General features: G+C 30.3%; 1 protein-coding gene across 3 annotated transcripts in view; it reads right to left on the bottom strand.

Moving 5' to 3' along the window:
• LOC143195665 (runt-related transcription factor 2) overlaps positions 1-20729 on the bottom strand; it is a 207591-nt gene that overhangs the window by 169412 nt on the left and 17450 nt on the right. For all 3 annotated transcript variants that reach the window (XM_076403042.1, XM_076403063.1, XM_076403052.1), the window contains exon 2: positions 13341-13895. In XM_076403042.1, coding sequence (XP_076259157.1) covers positions 13341-13743 — 403 coding nt within the window. In that variant the 5' untranslated portion in view covers positions 13744-13895. The remainder of the gene's footprint in view (positions 1-13340; positions 13896-20729) is intronic.

The raw sequence follows: 20729 nt of genomic DNA, 5'->3' as shown, positions 1-20729 counted from the left end.
ATTTAGATATGGTACAATGATCTTTTTCTTTATAGTTATTTTTTTGTTAACTGAACTGCCATAATTTTCGGGTGCAATTTTCGTCAGTTTGGTTCGTTTTCTTGACAGTGCCACATGGCACGCGACTAAAACCACAAAACGAACTGGACGCGGGCGAAATTTTACCGCAAAAATACGAAATGAAACGTTATAATCGTCTCCACATGTCCCAACATGAACTTCAAGTAAAAACACCACTTCTTATTACAAAATATCACGAGAATATATGAATTTATCAGCAATACATTATTTAATATATTATATAAAAATTCTAAAATTATAATTAATTGAGTTTTTTCTTGGCTAAAGAGAACTAGCAGTCAGAGGAACCTAAATCTGCCGAATAAGTTGAATTTTCAACATCTATATTAGTTTAATTGAGTGTCTATCTGTGCGGTATTTGATGTGTGTACATGCAGTAACTTGATGAAAAGGAATCTAAAATAATATAATAACAATCTGAACTTATTGCTTTATATGTTTAGAGTTATTTCACAAGCAAAATTCCTTTTGCATCCGAAAATCACTTTAACTAGTTCAGTTGGCTCTATTGCTATTGGCTGTACAATATTAATTTATGAATATTTATTAATTAAATATAATTATGAATTTTGTTACTGACGAATCATATTATAGTAAAATATTTAATATATGTATGTATATAAAACATAGTGAAATATATTTATATACAATATTAACCACTAAGTTTTTTGATTATGAATTTTAAAATAATAAAATAAAAAAATATACACAACATGTAATTCTATGTAAATGTGCCAATACATACTATAAACACTGTGAATACTATTTGTAACTTAAGAAAGGCTGGAATTTTATTGGATTCGTCTTCTCCCTGATTAGCAGAATAAGTATTAAAATATCGGAAAATATTATACCAATATCAAATATTAATATCAATTTTTAAATAAATTAGGTTTGGAACTCCACTATCTTCTGCTATTGACAATTCACAGCAGGCACATTTATAACTTTAGGTATAACTTTATGATAGTTGATTTCCACCGCAAATCAGTGACATACTACACATTATAGAGTAGCAACGGAAAAAAAGCATATTTAAATCTAGAAAGATATTAAAATAGCTTTTGCCAATTTCTTGATAATTGAACTGACTGTATATTTCTGTAATTAATCCACCCAAGGAGAAAAATATAGAAAACAAATGACAAGTGAGCGAATGAGCAATTCTGACTGATAGAAACAAAGATGTTAGATTATTCGTTAACGTCGTTATTCAGAATAAAATGATTGGTACACTGCATTAATTGAAATCTATTGACTGTGTACCCAACTATCCAAATGAATTTTTAAATTCCTTGGATCTGCCTGGTGTAGTCATGCTTCGAAATATATATTCATTCACGATTCACGCATTTAGACCAATTGAGATTTAATATTCAAGCAATAAATAAGAGAAGTTACTACATGAAAATGAATGAAATGTGTATATACCACCATAGACCGCAATGAAAACGACAAACTACTGGATAAGTAGAATTAGATGAAAGCCGCAAAACTAACCAAAAACATAGTATGCAGTTGAGTGTAAAGATTGTGCTGTCTGTAATATTCGGATGTGGATGAACTATTCATCATTACTATGAAAAACCAATAAATATAAAAGCCCGCTATTGCTCAATCATATTGGATGCTGAAATTTAAAATAATAACCAAATATAGTAGTAAATAAATTTATATTTTAACAAGATTACCCCTATTTTTTAAATTTATAGGCTTGCATTGGCACATCTGATCGCTTGATATTATTATTATATTATATATTAGTATCAAAGACCTAAAAAACAGTTGTAGAGTCACACTGTTTTATAAGACAGTGTATATAAATTTTAGAAAAACCTGAAAAAAGCTCTCGAATAATTGGAAAGTATTACCTGGATTGTCATTTAAGAAGGGGTGATTTTGATACAATTGGCAGATATAACTTTCTTCAGGCCAAAAAATTCGTATCTGGAAACTCAAACTAAATAAACGGAATTATCATTAGAGATGACTTTGAATTACGATGCATTGAGATATGTTTGAGCTGGACATTAAGAAAAAAAGTTAGACAACTTTGTCAAATATATGCAAAAAATCTACACGGAAACACAATCAGGATATCCAAAAATAATTATCTTTCAATATAACCTTCTGTAGTTCAATGCGTCAATATAGTCATAAATAAACGTGACGTCACCAGCTAATAAATTAAACATAAAATCCAACCAATAGCTATTTGAAAAAACATATAAAATTAACATTCAAGAAACGGCAAAACACAATAAAGTAAAACAATACAAAAAACACAATAGTAAAAAGTCTTCTTTTTACCAACGCTGGTTTATCTGAACTGAACTGAACTGGACATACTGTTTAAGGTGGGCTCCGAACCACGGCCTTCGGCATTAAGGCTACCTGCTGGCGAGTGACCAACTTAGAAATCATCTCGGAAGATATCCGGTCTTACCCAGCCTGGATACTGGCATGATTGGGATTATTTTCCTTGTCGGATTTTACACTCTTATCTAGGACAATGACAAATATTAAACAATCACGAACATAAATTTACGACCATGCCCCAGCAGGATTCGAACCCACGACTTGATATATGTTTGATTAAACCATATGATTTTATCGAGTTTTTACAGCTTGTTATGTGTGTTTTGGCAAACAAAATTTTCAACCAAATGTTATCACTGAAGTTAAATAAAAGAAATTACTCAGAGATGTAGTTTAAGAATTCATAGGAGCACTTAATATGTTAAAGCACGTCTAAACACATATTTTATGTAGTAGTTGATGAAGTATTTCAGTTGCATGTGCTGATAAGTTTGTAAGGCTATTGTTAAAATTAATATCAAAATTATAAAATGTGTGCATTTTATTAAGTATTACAAGGTAATTTAATACAATGCCACACATACTTTTTTATTTCGCAAAGCTAATAAACCTATAAGAAAATTAAACATCCCTCATCAACCGTACATAATGTAAACCTTTTTGTACCTGTTGTATTTACTATCAATTATGTAAAATCAATATTTTAGTATCTATCAAAAATTTTTGCATCTGTATCTTCAAATTATCATTAAAACATTTTTCAGTAGATTAATTTTTCATCGATAACATTAAAAACTATTCTTACAGTTACTAAGTAACGTAAATACACAACACTTTACAGTTATTGCTTGAACATTTTCTTTTGAAACTTTCTTACAACGTTTTATACCCATTATTTTTCTAAATATTCTTCAATATTCTGTCACATTTCTTGGTTACTGTGACTGAAATACCCAACCACTTCAATCGTATAAAAATCCTAGCATTCTATCTAATCGATCACTTAATCGATTCTCGGCAAATTTCGATAATTTGCCTTAACAAACACTAGCTCAAATTTTTCATTAATCCTTTCTTTCCTTTGGTAGAATAAAGCCAATTTTGTAACTGTGAAGTATAAGATAAATAATCCAAATAAAATCGAATGGCGCTAAAATATTCAAACGTTGGAATGCGGAAATGATATTAAGGAAACGTTGTGTGACGTCAATGGGTCGTAGCGCTTCTGATTGGTGTTTAACTTAACATGGCGAATTATGAAATTTGGTGTATTCATTTCCGGTAGATTCTTTGTAATCCACTTGTAATTTAAAATAAAATTATTTTTAATAACCTCTCTCTAGTATCTCTATATATTAATCGGCATAGCGAAAATTTTGTCTCCCATTTTGAAGAAAACAGGGGCACCTGGGGGCGTGAATTTTAGCACGGTTAAACTTATGCCGAGGAAGAATTTTTAGGCCTATTTTTTTTGTGTAATATGCGCTACAAATAAATTAATTATGTATATATGTGAGGAATAAAAATGCCCTTACTGAAAGACTGTTATTAATTGATGAGGTTCTGGGAACAAAGTATATCATTGTACTAGAGGTAATTGTTAAGGTTGTTAAGATTTTTCTGTCAATTTTGGTGCTATTGACTTCTGGTCTCAGATTTTACTAGTAAATGTATTTCTAAACAAAGCACTAACCGAATATTGAAGGTAATAAATACATTAATTGTACATCAAAAGTTAAAATGAATGTGGCATAGAATATTAACAGTTATAAAATAGTTTCATAGAATTGTAATTCTTCATTTGTTGGTAACTTGTTAGTTCCCACATGAGACAGAAGACAAACTAAAGATGAGCAATATATAATATAATATAGAAAAAATAGGGATTATTAGCATTACATTTGTAAATATTTTAAAGCGTTGTTACATATTAAGATGTATAATGATTAATGTAATAAGATATGTGACTATATGACATTTTATTCTCTGAACCTTTTTCATTACTTCTTTATGGACCTAAGTTTTGGAAAATCGATAGTTAATTTAACGATTGTAAATATATTTCTTTAATATACATTACGAAATTGTAAAAAATAAATCACCTATTTGTATTCGTTATTGTTTTTATATACATACTAAAGTCAAATATCAATTTCGAAATTGTTTTATTCAAATATTCTCTGTTTTAATATACAAACATGTACTATGTCATTTATTATTCCATATTTAAGTTTATAATATGAAGTAAATAAAGGTCATGTACACTTATACTCCATGCTTTGAAGTTGCTAGAGTTCTGAGAATAATCTTACTTATGACAATTTGTTATAATATTCATTGGCATAATAATTTATGCTTATTAATACTTGGTTGATTATTCAAAGTTAATGAAAATTAGATTTAATTAAGTGCAATTTAGAAACATGTTAGTGATTGCTGGTTCTTGAGATAGTTTAGACATATTTTAATAACTAATTAAATCCATATGTTTTTTAGTTATCCCTAAGCCTGAAAAGATGCGTGACAGCTACCGGATCATTAGTTTGTGAATTATAGCAATTTGGGTGAAGCAACTTTTGTTATTGTAAAAAAAATTGATAAAAAGGAATTTCGCGTGTTGATGAAATAATGCTTTTTGAAGGGAAAAAAGACAGTTGAAGCGAAAATTTGGCTTGATCTCGAGTTTACGGATACTACCCCAGGAAACTCAACCATCAAGGATTAGTATGCTATATTAAGACGTGAACTGAGCACCAAAGATGGTGAACGCGGTGGACAAAAGACAGTGGAAAATCCACAATATGATTTTGAATGACCGTAAATTGAAATTCAATCAAATAGCAGACACTCTAAAGATATCAACTAAACCAGACGCTGACCAGAAACAACGACGAGTTGATGATTCGGAGTAGTGTTTGAAGATGATCAAGCGTAATAGACCCGAGGGTTTGCGTCGATATGTGACAATGGCTGAAATATGGCTCCATCATTTCACTCCGAAGTCCAATCGACAGTCATCCAAGTGGACTGCATACGATGAATCCGCTCCAAAGCGTGGGCAAACGTAACAGCAGCTGACAGGGTTATGGCGTTTGTATTTTGGGATGCGTATGAAATAATTTTCATTGACTACCTTGAAAAAAGAAGGACCATCAACAGCGACTATTACATAGCGTTATTGGACCGTTTGAAGGACGAAAACGTCGAAAAACGGCCGCATTTTAAGGAAAAGAAAATGCTGCTTCACCAAGACAATGCACCGTGTCACAAGTTAGTGAAAACGATGGCAAAAATCGATGAATTGGCCTTCGAATTGCCTCCTCATCCATCGTATTCTCCATATCTGGCCCCCAACGATTATTTCTTGTTCTCATATCTCAAAAGAAGGCTCGTTGGGAAGAAATTTTCGTCGAATGAAAAGGTGATCGACGAAACTGAGGCCTACTTTGAAGCAAATGATAAATTGTACTACAAAAATGGTATCGAAAAGTTGGAGGATCGCTATAATCAGTGTATCACCCTTGAAGGGAATTATGTTGAATAAAAAATAATTGCCAAAAAAATGTGTTTACTATGGTAGGCCGGGGATTTTTCAATTTCAACTTGTCGTTATGTTTTAATATACAGACATTTATTATTTTATTAATATTATGTATTAAATACATTTCTGATCTTGTATTAAAACTAATATCAAAATAAGTTTTAGTACCATATAATCTTTAAATTAGCCTTTTATTCAATTACGAGAAAACTATGATTAATTTAACACATTGTGCTCGAATTTCGAACACTGTGCTATCATTAGTTGTTATTATTACAGTGATCTAGCCTATTGTAATTAACCTTTCGAGATTATTTAAACAGGTGCACGCGGATATCCTGCAAATCGGATGTTTCTGACGTCGACTACGAAACGATAACACCTGAATCGACGGTGATGACGACAACCACGACGACGGCCACGAATCAAATGTCGGTCGATTCGGACGTGTGATACGTCACGGCGCGTTAAGGATTTCATTCATAAAGCCGATGGTCGTCGTTACGGACACTGATAAAAGTCGAAAATCGAAAAATTTCTGTGGGAAAAGTACAAAGACGTGTCTGGAGAGCGCGGTTTCGACGGTCCTTCAGTTAGGTTTAATTTAATTTTTTGTCGATGAAGATATCAGTTGAATTGTTTTCGATAATTGTTTTGGACTTTAGAAGTTTTTTTTTGAATCGGATCAAAGCACTTTTATATCGTTAACACTATTATGTTTTAATTATTAGATGATTTGGAGAGTTTCTAACAGATGGCATGATGCTTCATCATAGAGGCAACATAAATAATGCAAGTATCTTAATGATAAGGCTGTAATAAATGTTTTAATTCCATATAGGTTGAATATTTAGCCGAAGAAAATTTATTAATAATTATTACAATTAAGTCACAGTTTTTTTGTTCTATAACATTAAATAAAATGGCTTTTTGTCAAATTGTACCTGCTAAACACAAAATTTAACCGGATTTTTAAAAACATTATAACAAGTCATTCATTAAAAACTCAGCATTTCCATCGAATTAATTGTATTTTTTATAAGGTTTCTTATTAGTAAATCAACAATATTGACTTCTTTTCATTTAGCATCACTTAATTTAAAGAAAAAAATTTTCAAATACAAAAATCCATCAATAACATTTTTATCCATGACCTTAACAAAGCTTTTCACTAAACCAAGTTTTATATATAAGTGCTGAAGAATAACATTTTCTTGTGGAATAAGAGATTCATATTTAATGATTGATTTACCACAAAAAAGTCAGTTCTTTTTGGCCAAACTTTAACTTCATAGTAACAACAATATTTCGTGAAACCTCTCTGTAGTCGAAGCAATATAGCAACCACTTTTAACTTAGCACAAATTTTCTAGTTGTATTCTTTGATTTTGATTAAGTATAAAATTAATTTCATGTTTTCATACGTTTCTTTTAACATTACTGAATATGCAATTGCTATGGAAGAATATCGGCTGCCATTGGGAGTTATACAGCTTTAAGCGTAAATAGTATTCACACTATTACTAAGGAACGTAGCGTGTTAGACAACCATATCAATAGACAATATTTTTAACAATGGAATAAGGAAATTAAAACATTTAATCTTACATATGTTAGAAAAATTGTGTCACGTAGTATAATATTAGTTTTACAATGTAATTTTTATAGGCTTTTCAAGATATTTACATACAATCTGAAATATACACTAATATTTGATTTATTAATAAAGTTTTGAGCCACCATCTCCTTTTAAAACAGCTTCAATTATTGGAAAATAGGTTCGTAGTTCGTAGAATGTTGTCCCATTTGGCTTTGTGGAGCTCCCGCATTATTGTTTTTGTTAAAATAATAATACTCTAGTGAGTGTTGAGTCATTTTTGTCACCGTACTTTTGCGTTGTTTGAGTTCAATCCTTTTATACATTATTTTGTCTATTTCCTGTGTTTATTAAAGTGTGTTTAGATACACAATATATTTGAATTTTCTGTGTGGTGACAATAATGTATAAGCTCGAAATATTTAATGCACATGTACTTAAAACAGAAATAGGTGAATATTTTTCAACGCGCAAGAAAGTTATTTATAGTTGTCCACATAAAGAGTACGTTTTTTATTTTGTCTCTATGCAGTAATTGTTTCTGCACTTCAGAATTCTGAATATATCTTTTGAGTAATTATTTCTATTAGTTGCATTGCATCTGTTGAGTTGTTATTGGTAAAATTGTCAACTGCGTGTTAATTTTAACTTCGATTATATTGTTTATATTATTGTTTTTACTGAACATCTGGAATACTTTCAAAGCCTTGGTAAATAACTATATTTAGAATGAAAATTGTAGACACGCCAATTAACTAAGCCTTTATTCTAACTGTTATTTCGCTTTTAAAAGACATTCATTGAGAAATATTGGACAATATATATTAATCAAATGGTACTGAATAACTATTTTCTTTGACTTTTAGACAGTGGTTAGGCTTGTCTCATCTAGGTTCAAGATCTTGGATGGTGGCAAATTATATTTAATCAAAATATCAGCTAACCTCTTGAAAAACTCATTTACGTCATGTCGAATTAATGTAGATGCACAACTAGCACTAATAACTTCTAAGAGTTCTTATTGACTGGAAAGGGTTTCCTAAAGCTTGTATAGGAGTCTGCTCCAGCTTGTTGATGTTTATGCCATGAAAATGGAATATTTTCCAAATTAAATTTGGATGGCACTACAATATAAGTTCTAACTGCATGTACTCCAATCAGCACAATGGATATATGAATAATTGCCATTGAAAATTCATAATAATTACAACAACGTACGGTAATTATAGCTGAAATAAAAACCGACAATTGGGATATGGCTCAGTAGCATCACCATGACCTTCTAGGAATATTTGAGGGGCTAATTCAGCTCAAAACAGGTTGCTTCAACTCAAGAAATAGTAATGAATGTCGAAAAAGATAATTTATGCCCTCCATTATTAGCCTCTATGTACACTGAAGGATTCAATAATATTAAATGAAACAGGTGTTATTTTATATGACGAAATTCAAAACCATTTATCTTATGTACTGAGTATTGAAGGAAATATGACATGAATGTGGCAGAATATAGGACAAAGATTTCACTGATTAAAAGCATCTAATACTTGAACACACATATTGATGTGTTGACGTAACACTAATGATTTAAGACATGACCACTCTTTTATTTTAAGTTATTTGATATATATCAACCTAATAATCAATATTTCAGAAAAACTTAGGCAACCAAACAGAAACATTTAAACACCTCTTTATCTCTTAATCATTATTTATTATTATTTTAAAACTATAATAATACAACAATAAGGATATAAAACATAAAAACATTTATTATATATGTGATCCCGGATACGTATGAGACTATTATAAAACTATTAATTTAGTATCAAAAATATTTCAACGCGGTTTCGTGAAAACAATTCGAAACCAAAAAAAACAGCGGTAATAAACCTGCCATACGTTTCATGTCCAAAATTAAAAACGCAATAAAAGTCATTTCGACCACTTATGTTTTATGACCAATCAGTGTCGTGTCATTTCGACGGGAAATTATGTTCGAGAATGGAAATTAATTTTTCAAGCGTGTCCCGCACATTTTACGACTTTCCTACACTGATTTCGCGTCATATTCTGGGAATCCTTTAAAAAGTATTCGTGCAATTTTAAGAAAATACTATATAGTATCATATTGAAGTAATTGTTGAAATGGATTTTCAAATTTTAGAGTGACCTGTATTTCTTATCCTATTCTCTACAATTCTGAATTCTTAAATTCTACATATTTACGCAAATATCACAATAGAAGAATAAATTAAATTAAACGAGCATTACTGGTAAATTAAGATTAAGGGAAAATCAGTAAACAGAGGATGAAAAATATTCGGGATACATGAGAAAGAAATCAAGAAATTTCTTATAATCACTTTGATGTAACGATTGTAATATTAACAGTAACTGTTCTGGTTTCTTAATTTAAGTCAAATTTAATATACCATCATACTCTAAGATATTGTAACAGAAGATTTCAAATTTATTTGATTTATGAAATTTTTTTATAATTCAAAACACACCCCTTCTGTTTGATACTGCAACCAATTTTAAATGGTGTATGGATGGATTATTTGAAACTAAATAATATTATCATTTATAAAAAAATTGGGTTATTTGGAATATATAGACAAAGATATCTTGATTGGCAGGATATTCCTTGCTATAAAGTCTTCCTGATCAACAAGGTGTAGTGATATTACGAGATATCTCTAATAAATTAATTTATATGTATCCAGTCGAAATACTTCTAGTATATATCGTTGTACCTTTCATACTCTGTCCTATGGTCTGATACATTCATGGTATATTTCCTTCATTACTTCAGTACGTAACATTTATAGCTTATGTTTTTTCCAGTCTTTGACGGACTGAAAAGGTTTATTGAATATTAGCTACTTATCTCATTTTCATACGCTTCTAGTTTATATCGTTGTACCTTTCATATTTTGTCCTATGGTCTGATACATTCATGTTATATTTCCTTCAATACTCAGTACCTAATATTTATAGCCTATGTTTTTTCCAGTCCTTGACAGTTTGAAAAGGTTTATTGAGTATTCGCTACTTATGTCATTTTCATACGCTTCTGGTATATCTCGTTGTATCTTTCATACTTGGCCCTATGGTCTGATACATTCATGGCATATTTCCTTCAATACTCAGTACGTAACATTTATAGCCTATGTTTTTTCCAGTTTTTGACAATTTGAAAAGGTTTATTGAATATTCGCTACTTAGGTCATTTTCATTTTGAATAATTTAGCTGATGAATCATTACACGTTCACCAAAATAATAATAATTTAATTTGTATTATTTATTTTATTACTATTTTATTATTTTATTTGATTTTTTATCAACATTTAATATTATAGTTTACGTATAACTTATTTTATAAGTAATCGAGGACTTCTCTTTTGGTTAGTAGTCAATTTTACTTTTGTTAAAAATCTGTTCTCAGTTCAATATAAACTTCCATCAAATCATCTAACTATAAAACTGATTTAGAATCGTCAAAACATAATAAAGTGTATCTTCGGCTTAGGTAAAAACTCCATTTGATTGAAGCTTCAGCAGTTATTGCTTTTATCGCGCACTGTAGACAATGCAAGTTACCAAATGACAAATCATTCTGAAGAAGTTCATGGTTATAAAGGTCTTCAAATTGAAATCTTATAAGACTTAGTATTAATAGGGCTCAAAATATAACTAGCAATCCTCAGATTTGATTGATGGATCGGTGGATTGAAACGTGTAATGATGATTTGATGCTTTGATTTATTATCAAATCACTCGTTAATATCGTGTTATCAACAAAGTTAGACCAACTTCTCTACATAAAACGAAAACTAACTGAATATCATTCAGAGAAAAACTGGAAAGTATCACTAAATGAAATTCAATGTCTCTAAATATACTCCCAAAAATTGAGATGTAAATAGAAACAGAGGAGCAATAATTATAACAAAACACATACAAGATCCGGCATGGCATGCAACTCCTAGTAGGGCAGCATATCAAAAATTAACTTAGTATCATCTACAATTAAATAGAAAATTGCAGAAAAAAAGAAACCACAAAAAACCTGACAACAAGCAAGAAGACAAGAGAACAAGAAAATATTTTAAAATGTAACAAAATAACCGAAAGGCCTAATTAGGAAAATAAAACGAAAAATAACTAATTAAATTAATCCTGAAAAATCTTGCTGAAACAACTTTCAGAAAAGTCCTTCAGGTTTACACTTATACTTAATACCAAATTAGGTCTAAATTACTTTTTTAGCGCTTGAAAAGTGGTAAAAATCATTGTGATTCACAGACCAGGGAAGAAATCAGAAGACGTTACCTCGTGCCGTCCTACAAGTCTGTTACCTGTGATATGCGATATTTTTGAGAAACTATACATCAAGAGGTTAAAACTAATAAAAGAAGAAAGAAATAATAGGTCAATTGAAAAGTCCCCGGCCTATTATAGTAAAACACATATTTTTGGCAAAATTAGTTTCTTTTATTCCACACAATTCCCTTCAAGGGTGATACACTGATTGTAGTTACCCGCCAACTTTTCGATATAATTTTTGTAATATCTTTGCTTCAAAATAGGCCGCAGTTTCGGAGATCACATCTTCATTCGACGAATGAATTTCTATCGAGAATAGGAAATAGTCGCTGGCGGCCAGATCTGGAGAATACGGTGGATAGGGAAGCAATTCGAAGCCCAATTCATGGATTTTTGCCATCGTTTTCACTGACCGGTGACACGGTGCATTGTCTTGATGAAACAGCACATTCTTTTTCTTCAAATGAGGCCGTTTTCGGCGATTTCGCTAGGTAAAAGTCGCTGTTGATGTCCCTTCCTTTTTCAAGGCAGTCAATAAAAATTATTCCATGCGCATCCCAAAATACAGATTCCATAATCTTGCCAGCCGACTGTTGCGCTTTCCCACGCTTTGGAGCGGGTTCATCGTGTGCAGTCCACTTGGATGACTGGACCGCACACGATGAATGATCGGTCGATTGGACTTCGGAGTGAAATGATGGAGCCATGTTTCATCCATTGTCACATATCGACGCAAAAACTCGGGTTTATTACGCTTGATCATCTTCAAACACTGCTCCGATTCATCAACTCCTTCTTTTTGGTCAATATTGAACTTGCGGTACCCACTTTGCACAGAGCTTTCTCATACCCAAATATTCGTGAGTGATATGATGTACACGTTCAGTTTATATATTTAGAGTGTCTGCTATTTCATTCATTTCAATTTACGGCCATTTTTATCCATTTTTTCCACAATAACAAAAGTTGTTTCACTCAAAATGCTATAATTCACAAACTAATGATCCGGCAACTGTCAAATTTATACACGCATCTTTTGAGGGTTAGGGCTAACTAAAAAACATATGGATTTAATTCTAGTAGCACCATCTATGTGCCAGGCCGAGGACTTTTCAATTGACCTGCTATTATTTTAGGGCATCGATCTGCTTTCCGTAATAAACACAGCACGCAAACAAACAGAGCATGTTCACAGATTCGCCAATGAAATAAATAATAACTTCTCTATGCACAACATCGGCATGGAAACCATAACGACTGTAATCCAAAATGCCAATGTAAAGTACTCTGAAAGAGTGTCGGTGTACCCGAATGCACTCGCCAAACATTTAAATATACGCAATGTCAGTGAAGTGCGTATGTTTAGAATACCATATAATAGTAATAATACAGAATATGATACATAGCAGACTATCATCATAAATCATAAATAATTAAATGTGTAAGGAGCAAAAATTAAAGAAACTTACCCCTCCCACTACGTCCGACAAATCTCAAATCGTTGAACTTAGCCTCTCCATTTTTCATAATAGCACTGAAGTTTTTCATGTCCGCACAACAATTTTCATCATTACCGGCTTGAACCGTCACCTTAGTACCGTCCATTACCTCCGTGGCGGCAAGCACTCTAAAACTCGATGGCAAGGTCTTGTTCGATCTCCAGTGGTCGGGCAGCTTCGAACAGAACACGTAGGGGCTACCGGTTTCCGCAAAGTCTTCGCCAGGATACTCTGTCCTGATCTTGCTCATTATGTCATACAGAACCTCGCTGTAGTTAGGATAGGGGGGCGGGTAGGAGCTTGGTGGGTCGCACATTGTCGCCCTGGGCCAAGCTTCTTCGGAAACGTTACAGCTTTGAACGGGTGGATGCATCAGGCGGTAATGAGTCGGAATGGTGTTCGATTATTTGTCAAAGGTAGACAACTAGTAAATAGGATTCTTGACTCATACAAGAATTATCTCATTGAAAAAATGGCAATCATCTCTGGACGCTTTGTAGTAGTAGTAATGGTGTCGATGATCCACTGAAACAAAAAAAAACTAATTAAAATAATAATAAAAATCAAAACAAGTATATAGTATGTTCAAAGTTTTTTAGTACATACGTCATCAAGATTTTTAATGTATTGCCTGTCGCAATTTGTAAATTCGTTTCAGAATCAGACAATAATTTCCTTCCCTTTTTATTATAGTTAAAAAGAGATACGATGCTGTTTGATTAGTTCGAACGCGTAAACGTATGAGTCTGTCAAAGTCGTCCGGTTGTCAGACGTATCCAAAATTCTTGAAAGCAATATAGATAAGAGGTTATAACTCTAACCTGTAAACTATTGTGGCTGTATAATTAACTGTAGCTCCCAGATATACTATAATGTTAAAATAAATCATATTTGATAACATTTTTGTTCAATTATTTTATATACAATAGAATTTTGTTGTATGACAAAGTCAAACTGAACTAAAACTCAGAGTTGATGCGGCAACATTGCGACGTTATGACAACGTATGAACAAAATAACTTTCAATAGACTATATGTTACTTTCTTAAACTTATACTGAGGAAGAATTTTTAGCCCTATAATTTTTGTGTGATATACGATACGTACATTCCAATAAAATCAAATTCGCCCAAATCAGGTATAGTAGTCGGATCGGTGTTTTGATAAAAAATATATGAACACAAAATGTAGAATGAGACCAGTAACCATGCTTTTCGAGTCTGAATCACTAGAGGGCCGGGAGTAAAAAGATGACTTCTATTCATTATTATTCTTTTCTTTGTGAAAGGTTATATTGTTTTTTTTTATTTTGTGTGTATAATTGTCACAAAATTTGTTGTTATGGCATTATATTTATATCCTGTTTTGTGATTGTTATCCAGATCCAGAGCACTTCAAAATAACCAGATGATGATAATTAAGATGTTTTTGGAAAAGACGAATCAGTGCCTTCAACTTCATACTATTACGAGCCAAACAGTATAACACCAAAAAGACTAAGTACTACCACATTTACAGGTATAATATTGCAAACAAGAACTATTATATATATATATATATATATATATATATATATATATATATATATATATATATATATAATATTATATTATTCAAATATTACTTAACGGTAACAGAAATCTATTTTCTCTAGACTTTTTATTGCACAACGTACTGAGCCACGTACTGAGCAAATGCACTGTAATAAGAAAAATAATAATTAGGTGTTGCTTGTTCTGGATGATATTAAAGTAGAATTGCAAAGGGCAAAAATTAAAAATTTTGCATCGCTCCATATAATACGGATGGTGACAAATAAATTACCTATAAAAAATATTTAAAGAATTAAAGGATATATATATATATATATATATATATATATATATATATATATATATATATATATATATATATATATATAATATTATATTATTATATATATATATATATATATATATATATATATATATATATATATATATATATATATATATATATAATATTATATTATTCAAATATTATTTAGCGGTAACAGAAATCTATTTTCTCTAGTCTTTTTAGTGCACGCGCAACGTACTGAGCAAATGTAATGTAATAAGAAAAAGAATAATTAGGTGTTGCTTGCTCTCGATGATAAAGTAGAGGTTTCTCGATGATAAAGTTGCAAAGGACAAAAATGGAAAATTTTGCTTCTCTCCATATAATATGGATGGTGACAAATTAAGTACCTGTAAAAAATATTTAAAGAATAAAAGGAGGTTTTGGAATCAAAATTATAACCTGCATTTAATGTGATCAGTAAATTCAAATATTGAATTCTTAAGTATATTTTGGACAAATAATTTATTAATTTATTTGTTTTTATTAAAAAATAAGTTATCAGTTGTCAGGTCAAATATTGTTTTTGATGTCTTTTGATGAAAATGTTTTATTTTGCATTTTCCCGTGTAATATATATATATATTTTTTAATTTCCGTCAGTGATAAACAAACACCCTTGCGCCCCTCCCCCCTCTGTCGGATAAAACGAGCCAAACTTGGCTAAAATTTTAAACAAGACAGATCTCATTTTAAGTATGTCTATTTTTTGCACAAATCCTTACGTTTTGTATTTGAAATGATATTAGAACGGGAAGTGAACGAGTTAAAACACTACCAAAAAATTTTATTTTAAGCAATCCTGTTTGAGATTTTCTAATCCTTGTAGTTTAGCTTGTTAGTTTATACGAATATTTCATCCTAGTACAAATTAACCAAATTCCAGAATAACAAGAATCGTCTGTCTTCTGTTTCCAAGGTATTTAGATTTTCACAAGCAGCTTTTTAAGACTCATAATATACATATTAATCAATCCATATTTAGTTTTAAGAATTTAAATTAATTTGATGTCTGATGAACTCAGAGTAGCTAAGAAGAATTGTTCTTGCTTAAGGACTGATAGTAATTGATATGGTAGAATGAACTATTAATGTGTAAAATTTGTAACTATATGGAAATTTGTTATTTGAACTTTTAATTATTTTAATAATTTACTTTAAAGATCTAAGTTTTAAAAAGTCTATAGATTGTTTAATGATTGTAAAGACTTTACTTTAATATAATTCCTAAATTGTAAAAATATATTGTTAGTTGTGCTCTGTAATCTATATTTATGTTTATAACATAAAAGTTGAAGTTATATTGCAAATATTCTGAAAAAAAAGTCTTTGTTACATTAACACATGGTTTTTAAATTATTATCTTTATTCTATTATAAGACAAATATGATTAATTTAATAATCAACTTTGTTGTATAAAAAAATCTATGCTGATAAAGCTGTAGCTATACATAGTTATTAGTTGTTGGAATAAATTATAAAAGATGGCCTAAGTAACAGTGATCCATTGTTCAACAAACCTTTTTCACAAAACAGCATACAGTTATTTACATTTTATCAAATATAATATGTAAAATATGGGATTTTGCGTCCAATAATAGTTTTTGTGGATGGTTTTATTTATCATATTATAGAAAAGTGCTGCTGATAGCAATCTTGCTTTGGTGGAAGTCATGTTCTAACCAGTAAATATGTCAAAAATTGTTTGCGTGGTTTAAATGTAAATGTTTGGATTTCGAAAACAAGGAAAGATGCGAATGACTAACAATATCCGGTTTTGAATTTCTGGAAGAACTGAATGCATATTTGAAATATATTCAAATTTCAACTGACTATTTACGGAAATGAGTGAACTGAATTTGTTATTTTTTTGTTAATATTAGGTGCTTTCGTGTACTCTGATTTTTTTATTTACAAAGAGTCTTTCTTCGGATAAAATCGTACAATATATATTTATAGAAGTATTTTTTATCGGTTTTTACTGACTCATTACTTTTTATGTATGGGATTGTCGTAATAGATCCACTTTTATTTACTCTACCACAATACACTACAGAAAGCTGTTATTTCTTGGCATGTAAACATTTGGAAATACTTGATTTATCAAATGCTAAGGTGTGTGTAAAATTTGATTGAGATTTTGAACTAGGTTTCCGTCTAATAAGTTTTTCCTAAGCCATTATTTATCATTCAGATCAAAATCACTTTTAAATCTTTTAAACCAAAACTGACACATGTGATATGAAGGAGCAACATCACCGTAGGTTTTTGATAGTGCTTGATGAGCTTCGACAGAAGATTTCTAACCAAACAACGCTAGCATATTTATGAAGATACCGAAAATGAGTTCTGAAACAAGCCAACATTCTGTTATACTTAATAAGTTATGTAAATATCGCCGAATACTCTGTTTGGTTATTTGTTCACGAAGAAACAGTCAGATGGTATTAATCAGAAGGTAAAATTATAAATAATTTATTATTAAAGATCTATATTAAGAACCATTAGCACATTTAGTAATCAGCAATAAATAACTAATAAATCAATGTAATAGCTTAACAATATATGTTAATAACCGAAATAAATAGATGCAATCAATAATAGTTGCGCCAGTATAGAATATTTAATCAATAGTTAAAAATCTAACTTCTTTGTTTATTGTTTTGATGGTTGGTTCTCCAATTTGCAAAGACAATTCAAAAATGCTTTACATTTTAGCAAAAGAAAACATAATTTCATAATAATTTCTATATTATAACATATCTAAGAAAACATACTGCAGTTTTTCCCTTATTGGTAAAGTTAATGTGTCATAAATATTAAATTTTGTGTTCGATATATTGAATGTTGAAACTAGGCCGTTAAATATATACCTTTGTAAAACAATATTTGTTCAACATCAATAGGAGAAAAACGCAATCATTTTAATTGTGGAGGTCTGAATGTCAAGGAGATATATTGCTTTTGTTCACTATTTGTGAATTTGTATCAATTATATTGTGAACAGTGATGACATAACATTTGAGAAACAAAAAGTCAGTAACGAAAGGCTCTTGTTTTACTTTATAGCCAAAAGACGTTTGTTTATTCGGTATTATAGTACTTGAATTAGTATAGTTATTACTAAATATTTATCTTTTACAAAATTTATTGTTAAATATGTTGGTACTTCGAGGAGATTATGTTCTGTGTCTAACAATGTCATTTTCCTAAAACACATATATTTAAATTTTATAACTTTTATTGTCAATCAAACTTTTATTTTATATATTGATTATATTACATTATATATTCATATATATTATATATTGTTATATATTTAATACTGTACTCAACTAATGAGTCTTATGACATGTTTGATTTTTGACATGTTTTGATATTTAGTATGATTGACTACTCACTATGAATCTCGGTCACCAGAGGACCGAAGGAAATTATCTTCTTTTCTAAAATCTTCTAAAATGATTTAATTTACATCCTCAAGAGAACATCACAATAAAAAAAAAACAAAAATTCAGTGCTGTTTATTTGGGTAAATATAAAAAGTCAATAGAATTTCAAAGGGCAATTTATTTTTCATATTAATTGCTGTAATATTTTTTCATAAAATTTATTGTAAAAAATTTACATATAATATACTAGCGACCCGCCCCGGCTTCGCACGGGTGCAATGCTGATACTAAATTAAATACACTACAGAAAAAATATGAACGTTGTATATAAAAACATAGCGGCCCGCTCCGACTTTGCACGGGCATAAAATATATATGCCTATGTCACTCAATGAAAACATGATTAAAATCGATCCAGTATTTTTGGTTCATTCATTACTGCCCTTGGCCTGCACGCATTAAATTTGGAGTAAAACAATTCCTCTTCCCCTATACTTACTATGAAGATTTCCTGCTATCTTTGGAATATCTAAATTCATACAATTTTTATTACATTACACATTTTTAAACGCAAATTTTAAATTTGTAATATCTCCGAAAATATTTGTTTAATTTACATGCTGTAAGGAACCATATCGATCTATATTAATTACACACTGTATTTAAGGTACTTAATTCGATAAGGATTAATGCCGTATTGCTTAAAATAGCTTCGTAAATAAGCCATTTTCTCACGTAAAACGTAAACAATAAAAATGGTTAATGTGGGTTATCCCTAAAAGATAAACATATACCATCGCGGACCTTTTGTGTAGACCTTTTTATGGTGTACAATACTGTAGTACATTAATTTGATCTAACTCGTAGGGTTAGGCAGCGTTTTTGCTAATTGCTAAATAAGCCTAAAAAAATAGGTTAATTTACGACATCACATTAGAAACCTCTAAAATTAGCAATGTTGCCTTAGTATATTATGCATGTATTATACATATAAACCTTCCTCTTGAATCACTCTATCTATTGAAAAAAACCGCATCAAAATCCGTTGCGTAGTTTTAAAGATTTAAGCGCACATAGGGATATAGGGACAGAAAAGGCGACTTTGTTTTATACTATGTAGTTATTTAATGTCTTAAGCAAAAAAGGTAATAAAAATTTCAATATATTCCCATTTAAAATTATATTATTGGGTTACCGAAAATTATTTAAACCGGTTTGCTAGCGCAGTGGTTAAGGTGACAGGATGGTCAATCTACTGCGATAGTCGCGGGTTCGCATCCTATCAGGGTGTGAATATACTTAATGTTTGTGATTGTATTTGCAAATGTATTTATAGGCAACAGTGAAAAATCCGACAAGAAATAACTTTCCTAGTCACGCCAGTAACCAGGCTGTGTAAGACCGGATTTCCTCTGGGATGGTCTCTAAATTGATTACTGACCAGTCAGTAGACTTAATGCCGAGGACCGTGGTTCGTAACTCACGTTAAACAGTAGATCTAGTCTTGATATATTATCGTTGGTAAAAAGGAGACTTTTTATATATATCTAAAGAAAAATTAAAATTATTTCATATTTGTTAAGTATAATAATTGTCAGATTTAATGGTATTTTTTATGCATTTTGTAAAAGTTTCATTCAAAGGTTAACTAATTAATTTTTAATTTAAATCTATTTTTTAATTTCCGCTATATATATTTACTAATGATTATGTCACTTAGTAATTTAAGACTAGTAATATTTGCTTACTATTTTATATTTAGCACCTTTTATTATACATTATACTTTAGTCACATATCCACATTTATCCGGTTGAAAACAATTAATATCGATAATAAATCATCCTACAGAGAACGATTTATAAATATTTATTAGCTAGCACACCCTGTATACTCCGGATTTCTCTATAAAACGGAAAACGGCCACATTCCTATTAGTAAATAAAACGATCAAAAACGACCTTGCTTAATCTCCGACTACTTTTTTTCTTATATAATTAAAATCTAACTTTCTTTCTACGTTTAGTAAAAAGGTATCTCCACTCGCCGCTTATTCTTAGCATAAAAAATAGATATAAACACTGTATTAAC

Source organism: Rhynchophorus ferrugineus, unplaced genomic scaffold (assembly GCF_030347505.1).
Source record: "Rhynchophorus ferrugineus isolate W39M unplaced genomic scaffold, kcgeb_rfMv2 rfM1, whole genome shotgun sequence".
NCBI lineage: Eukaryota > Metazoa > Arthropoda > Insecta > Coleoptera > Curculionidae > Rhynchophorus > Rhynchophorus ferrugineus.
The sequence above is the reverse complement of the archived record's forward strand: the minus strand, read 5'-3'. Positions and strand labels throughout refer to the sequence as shown.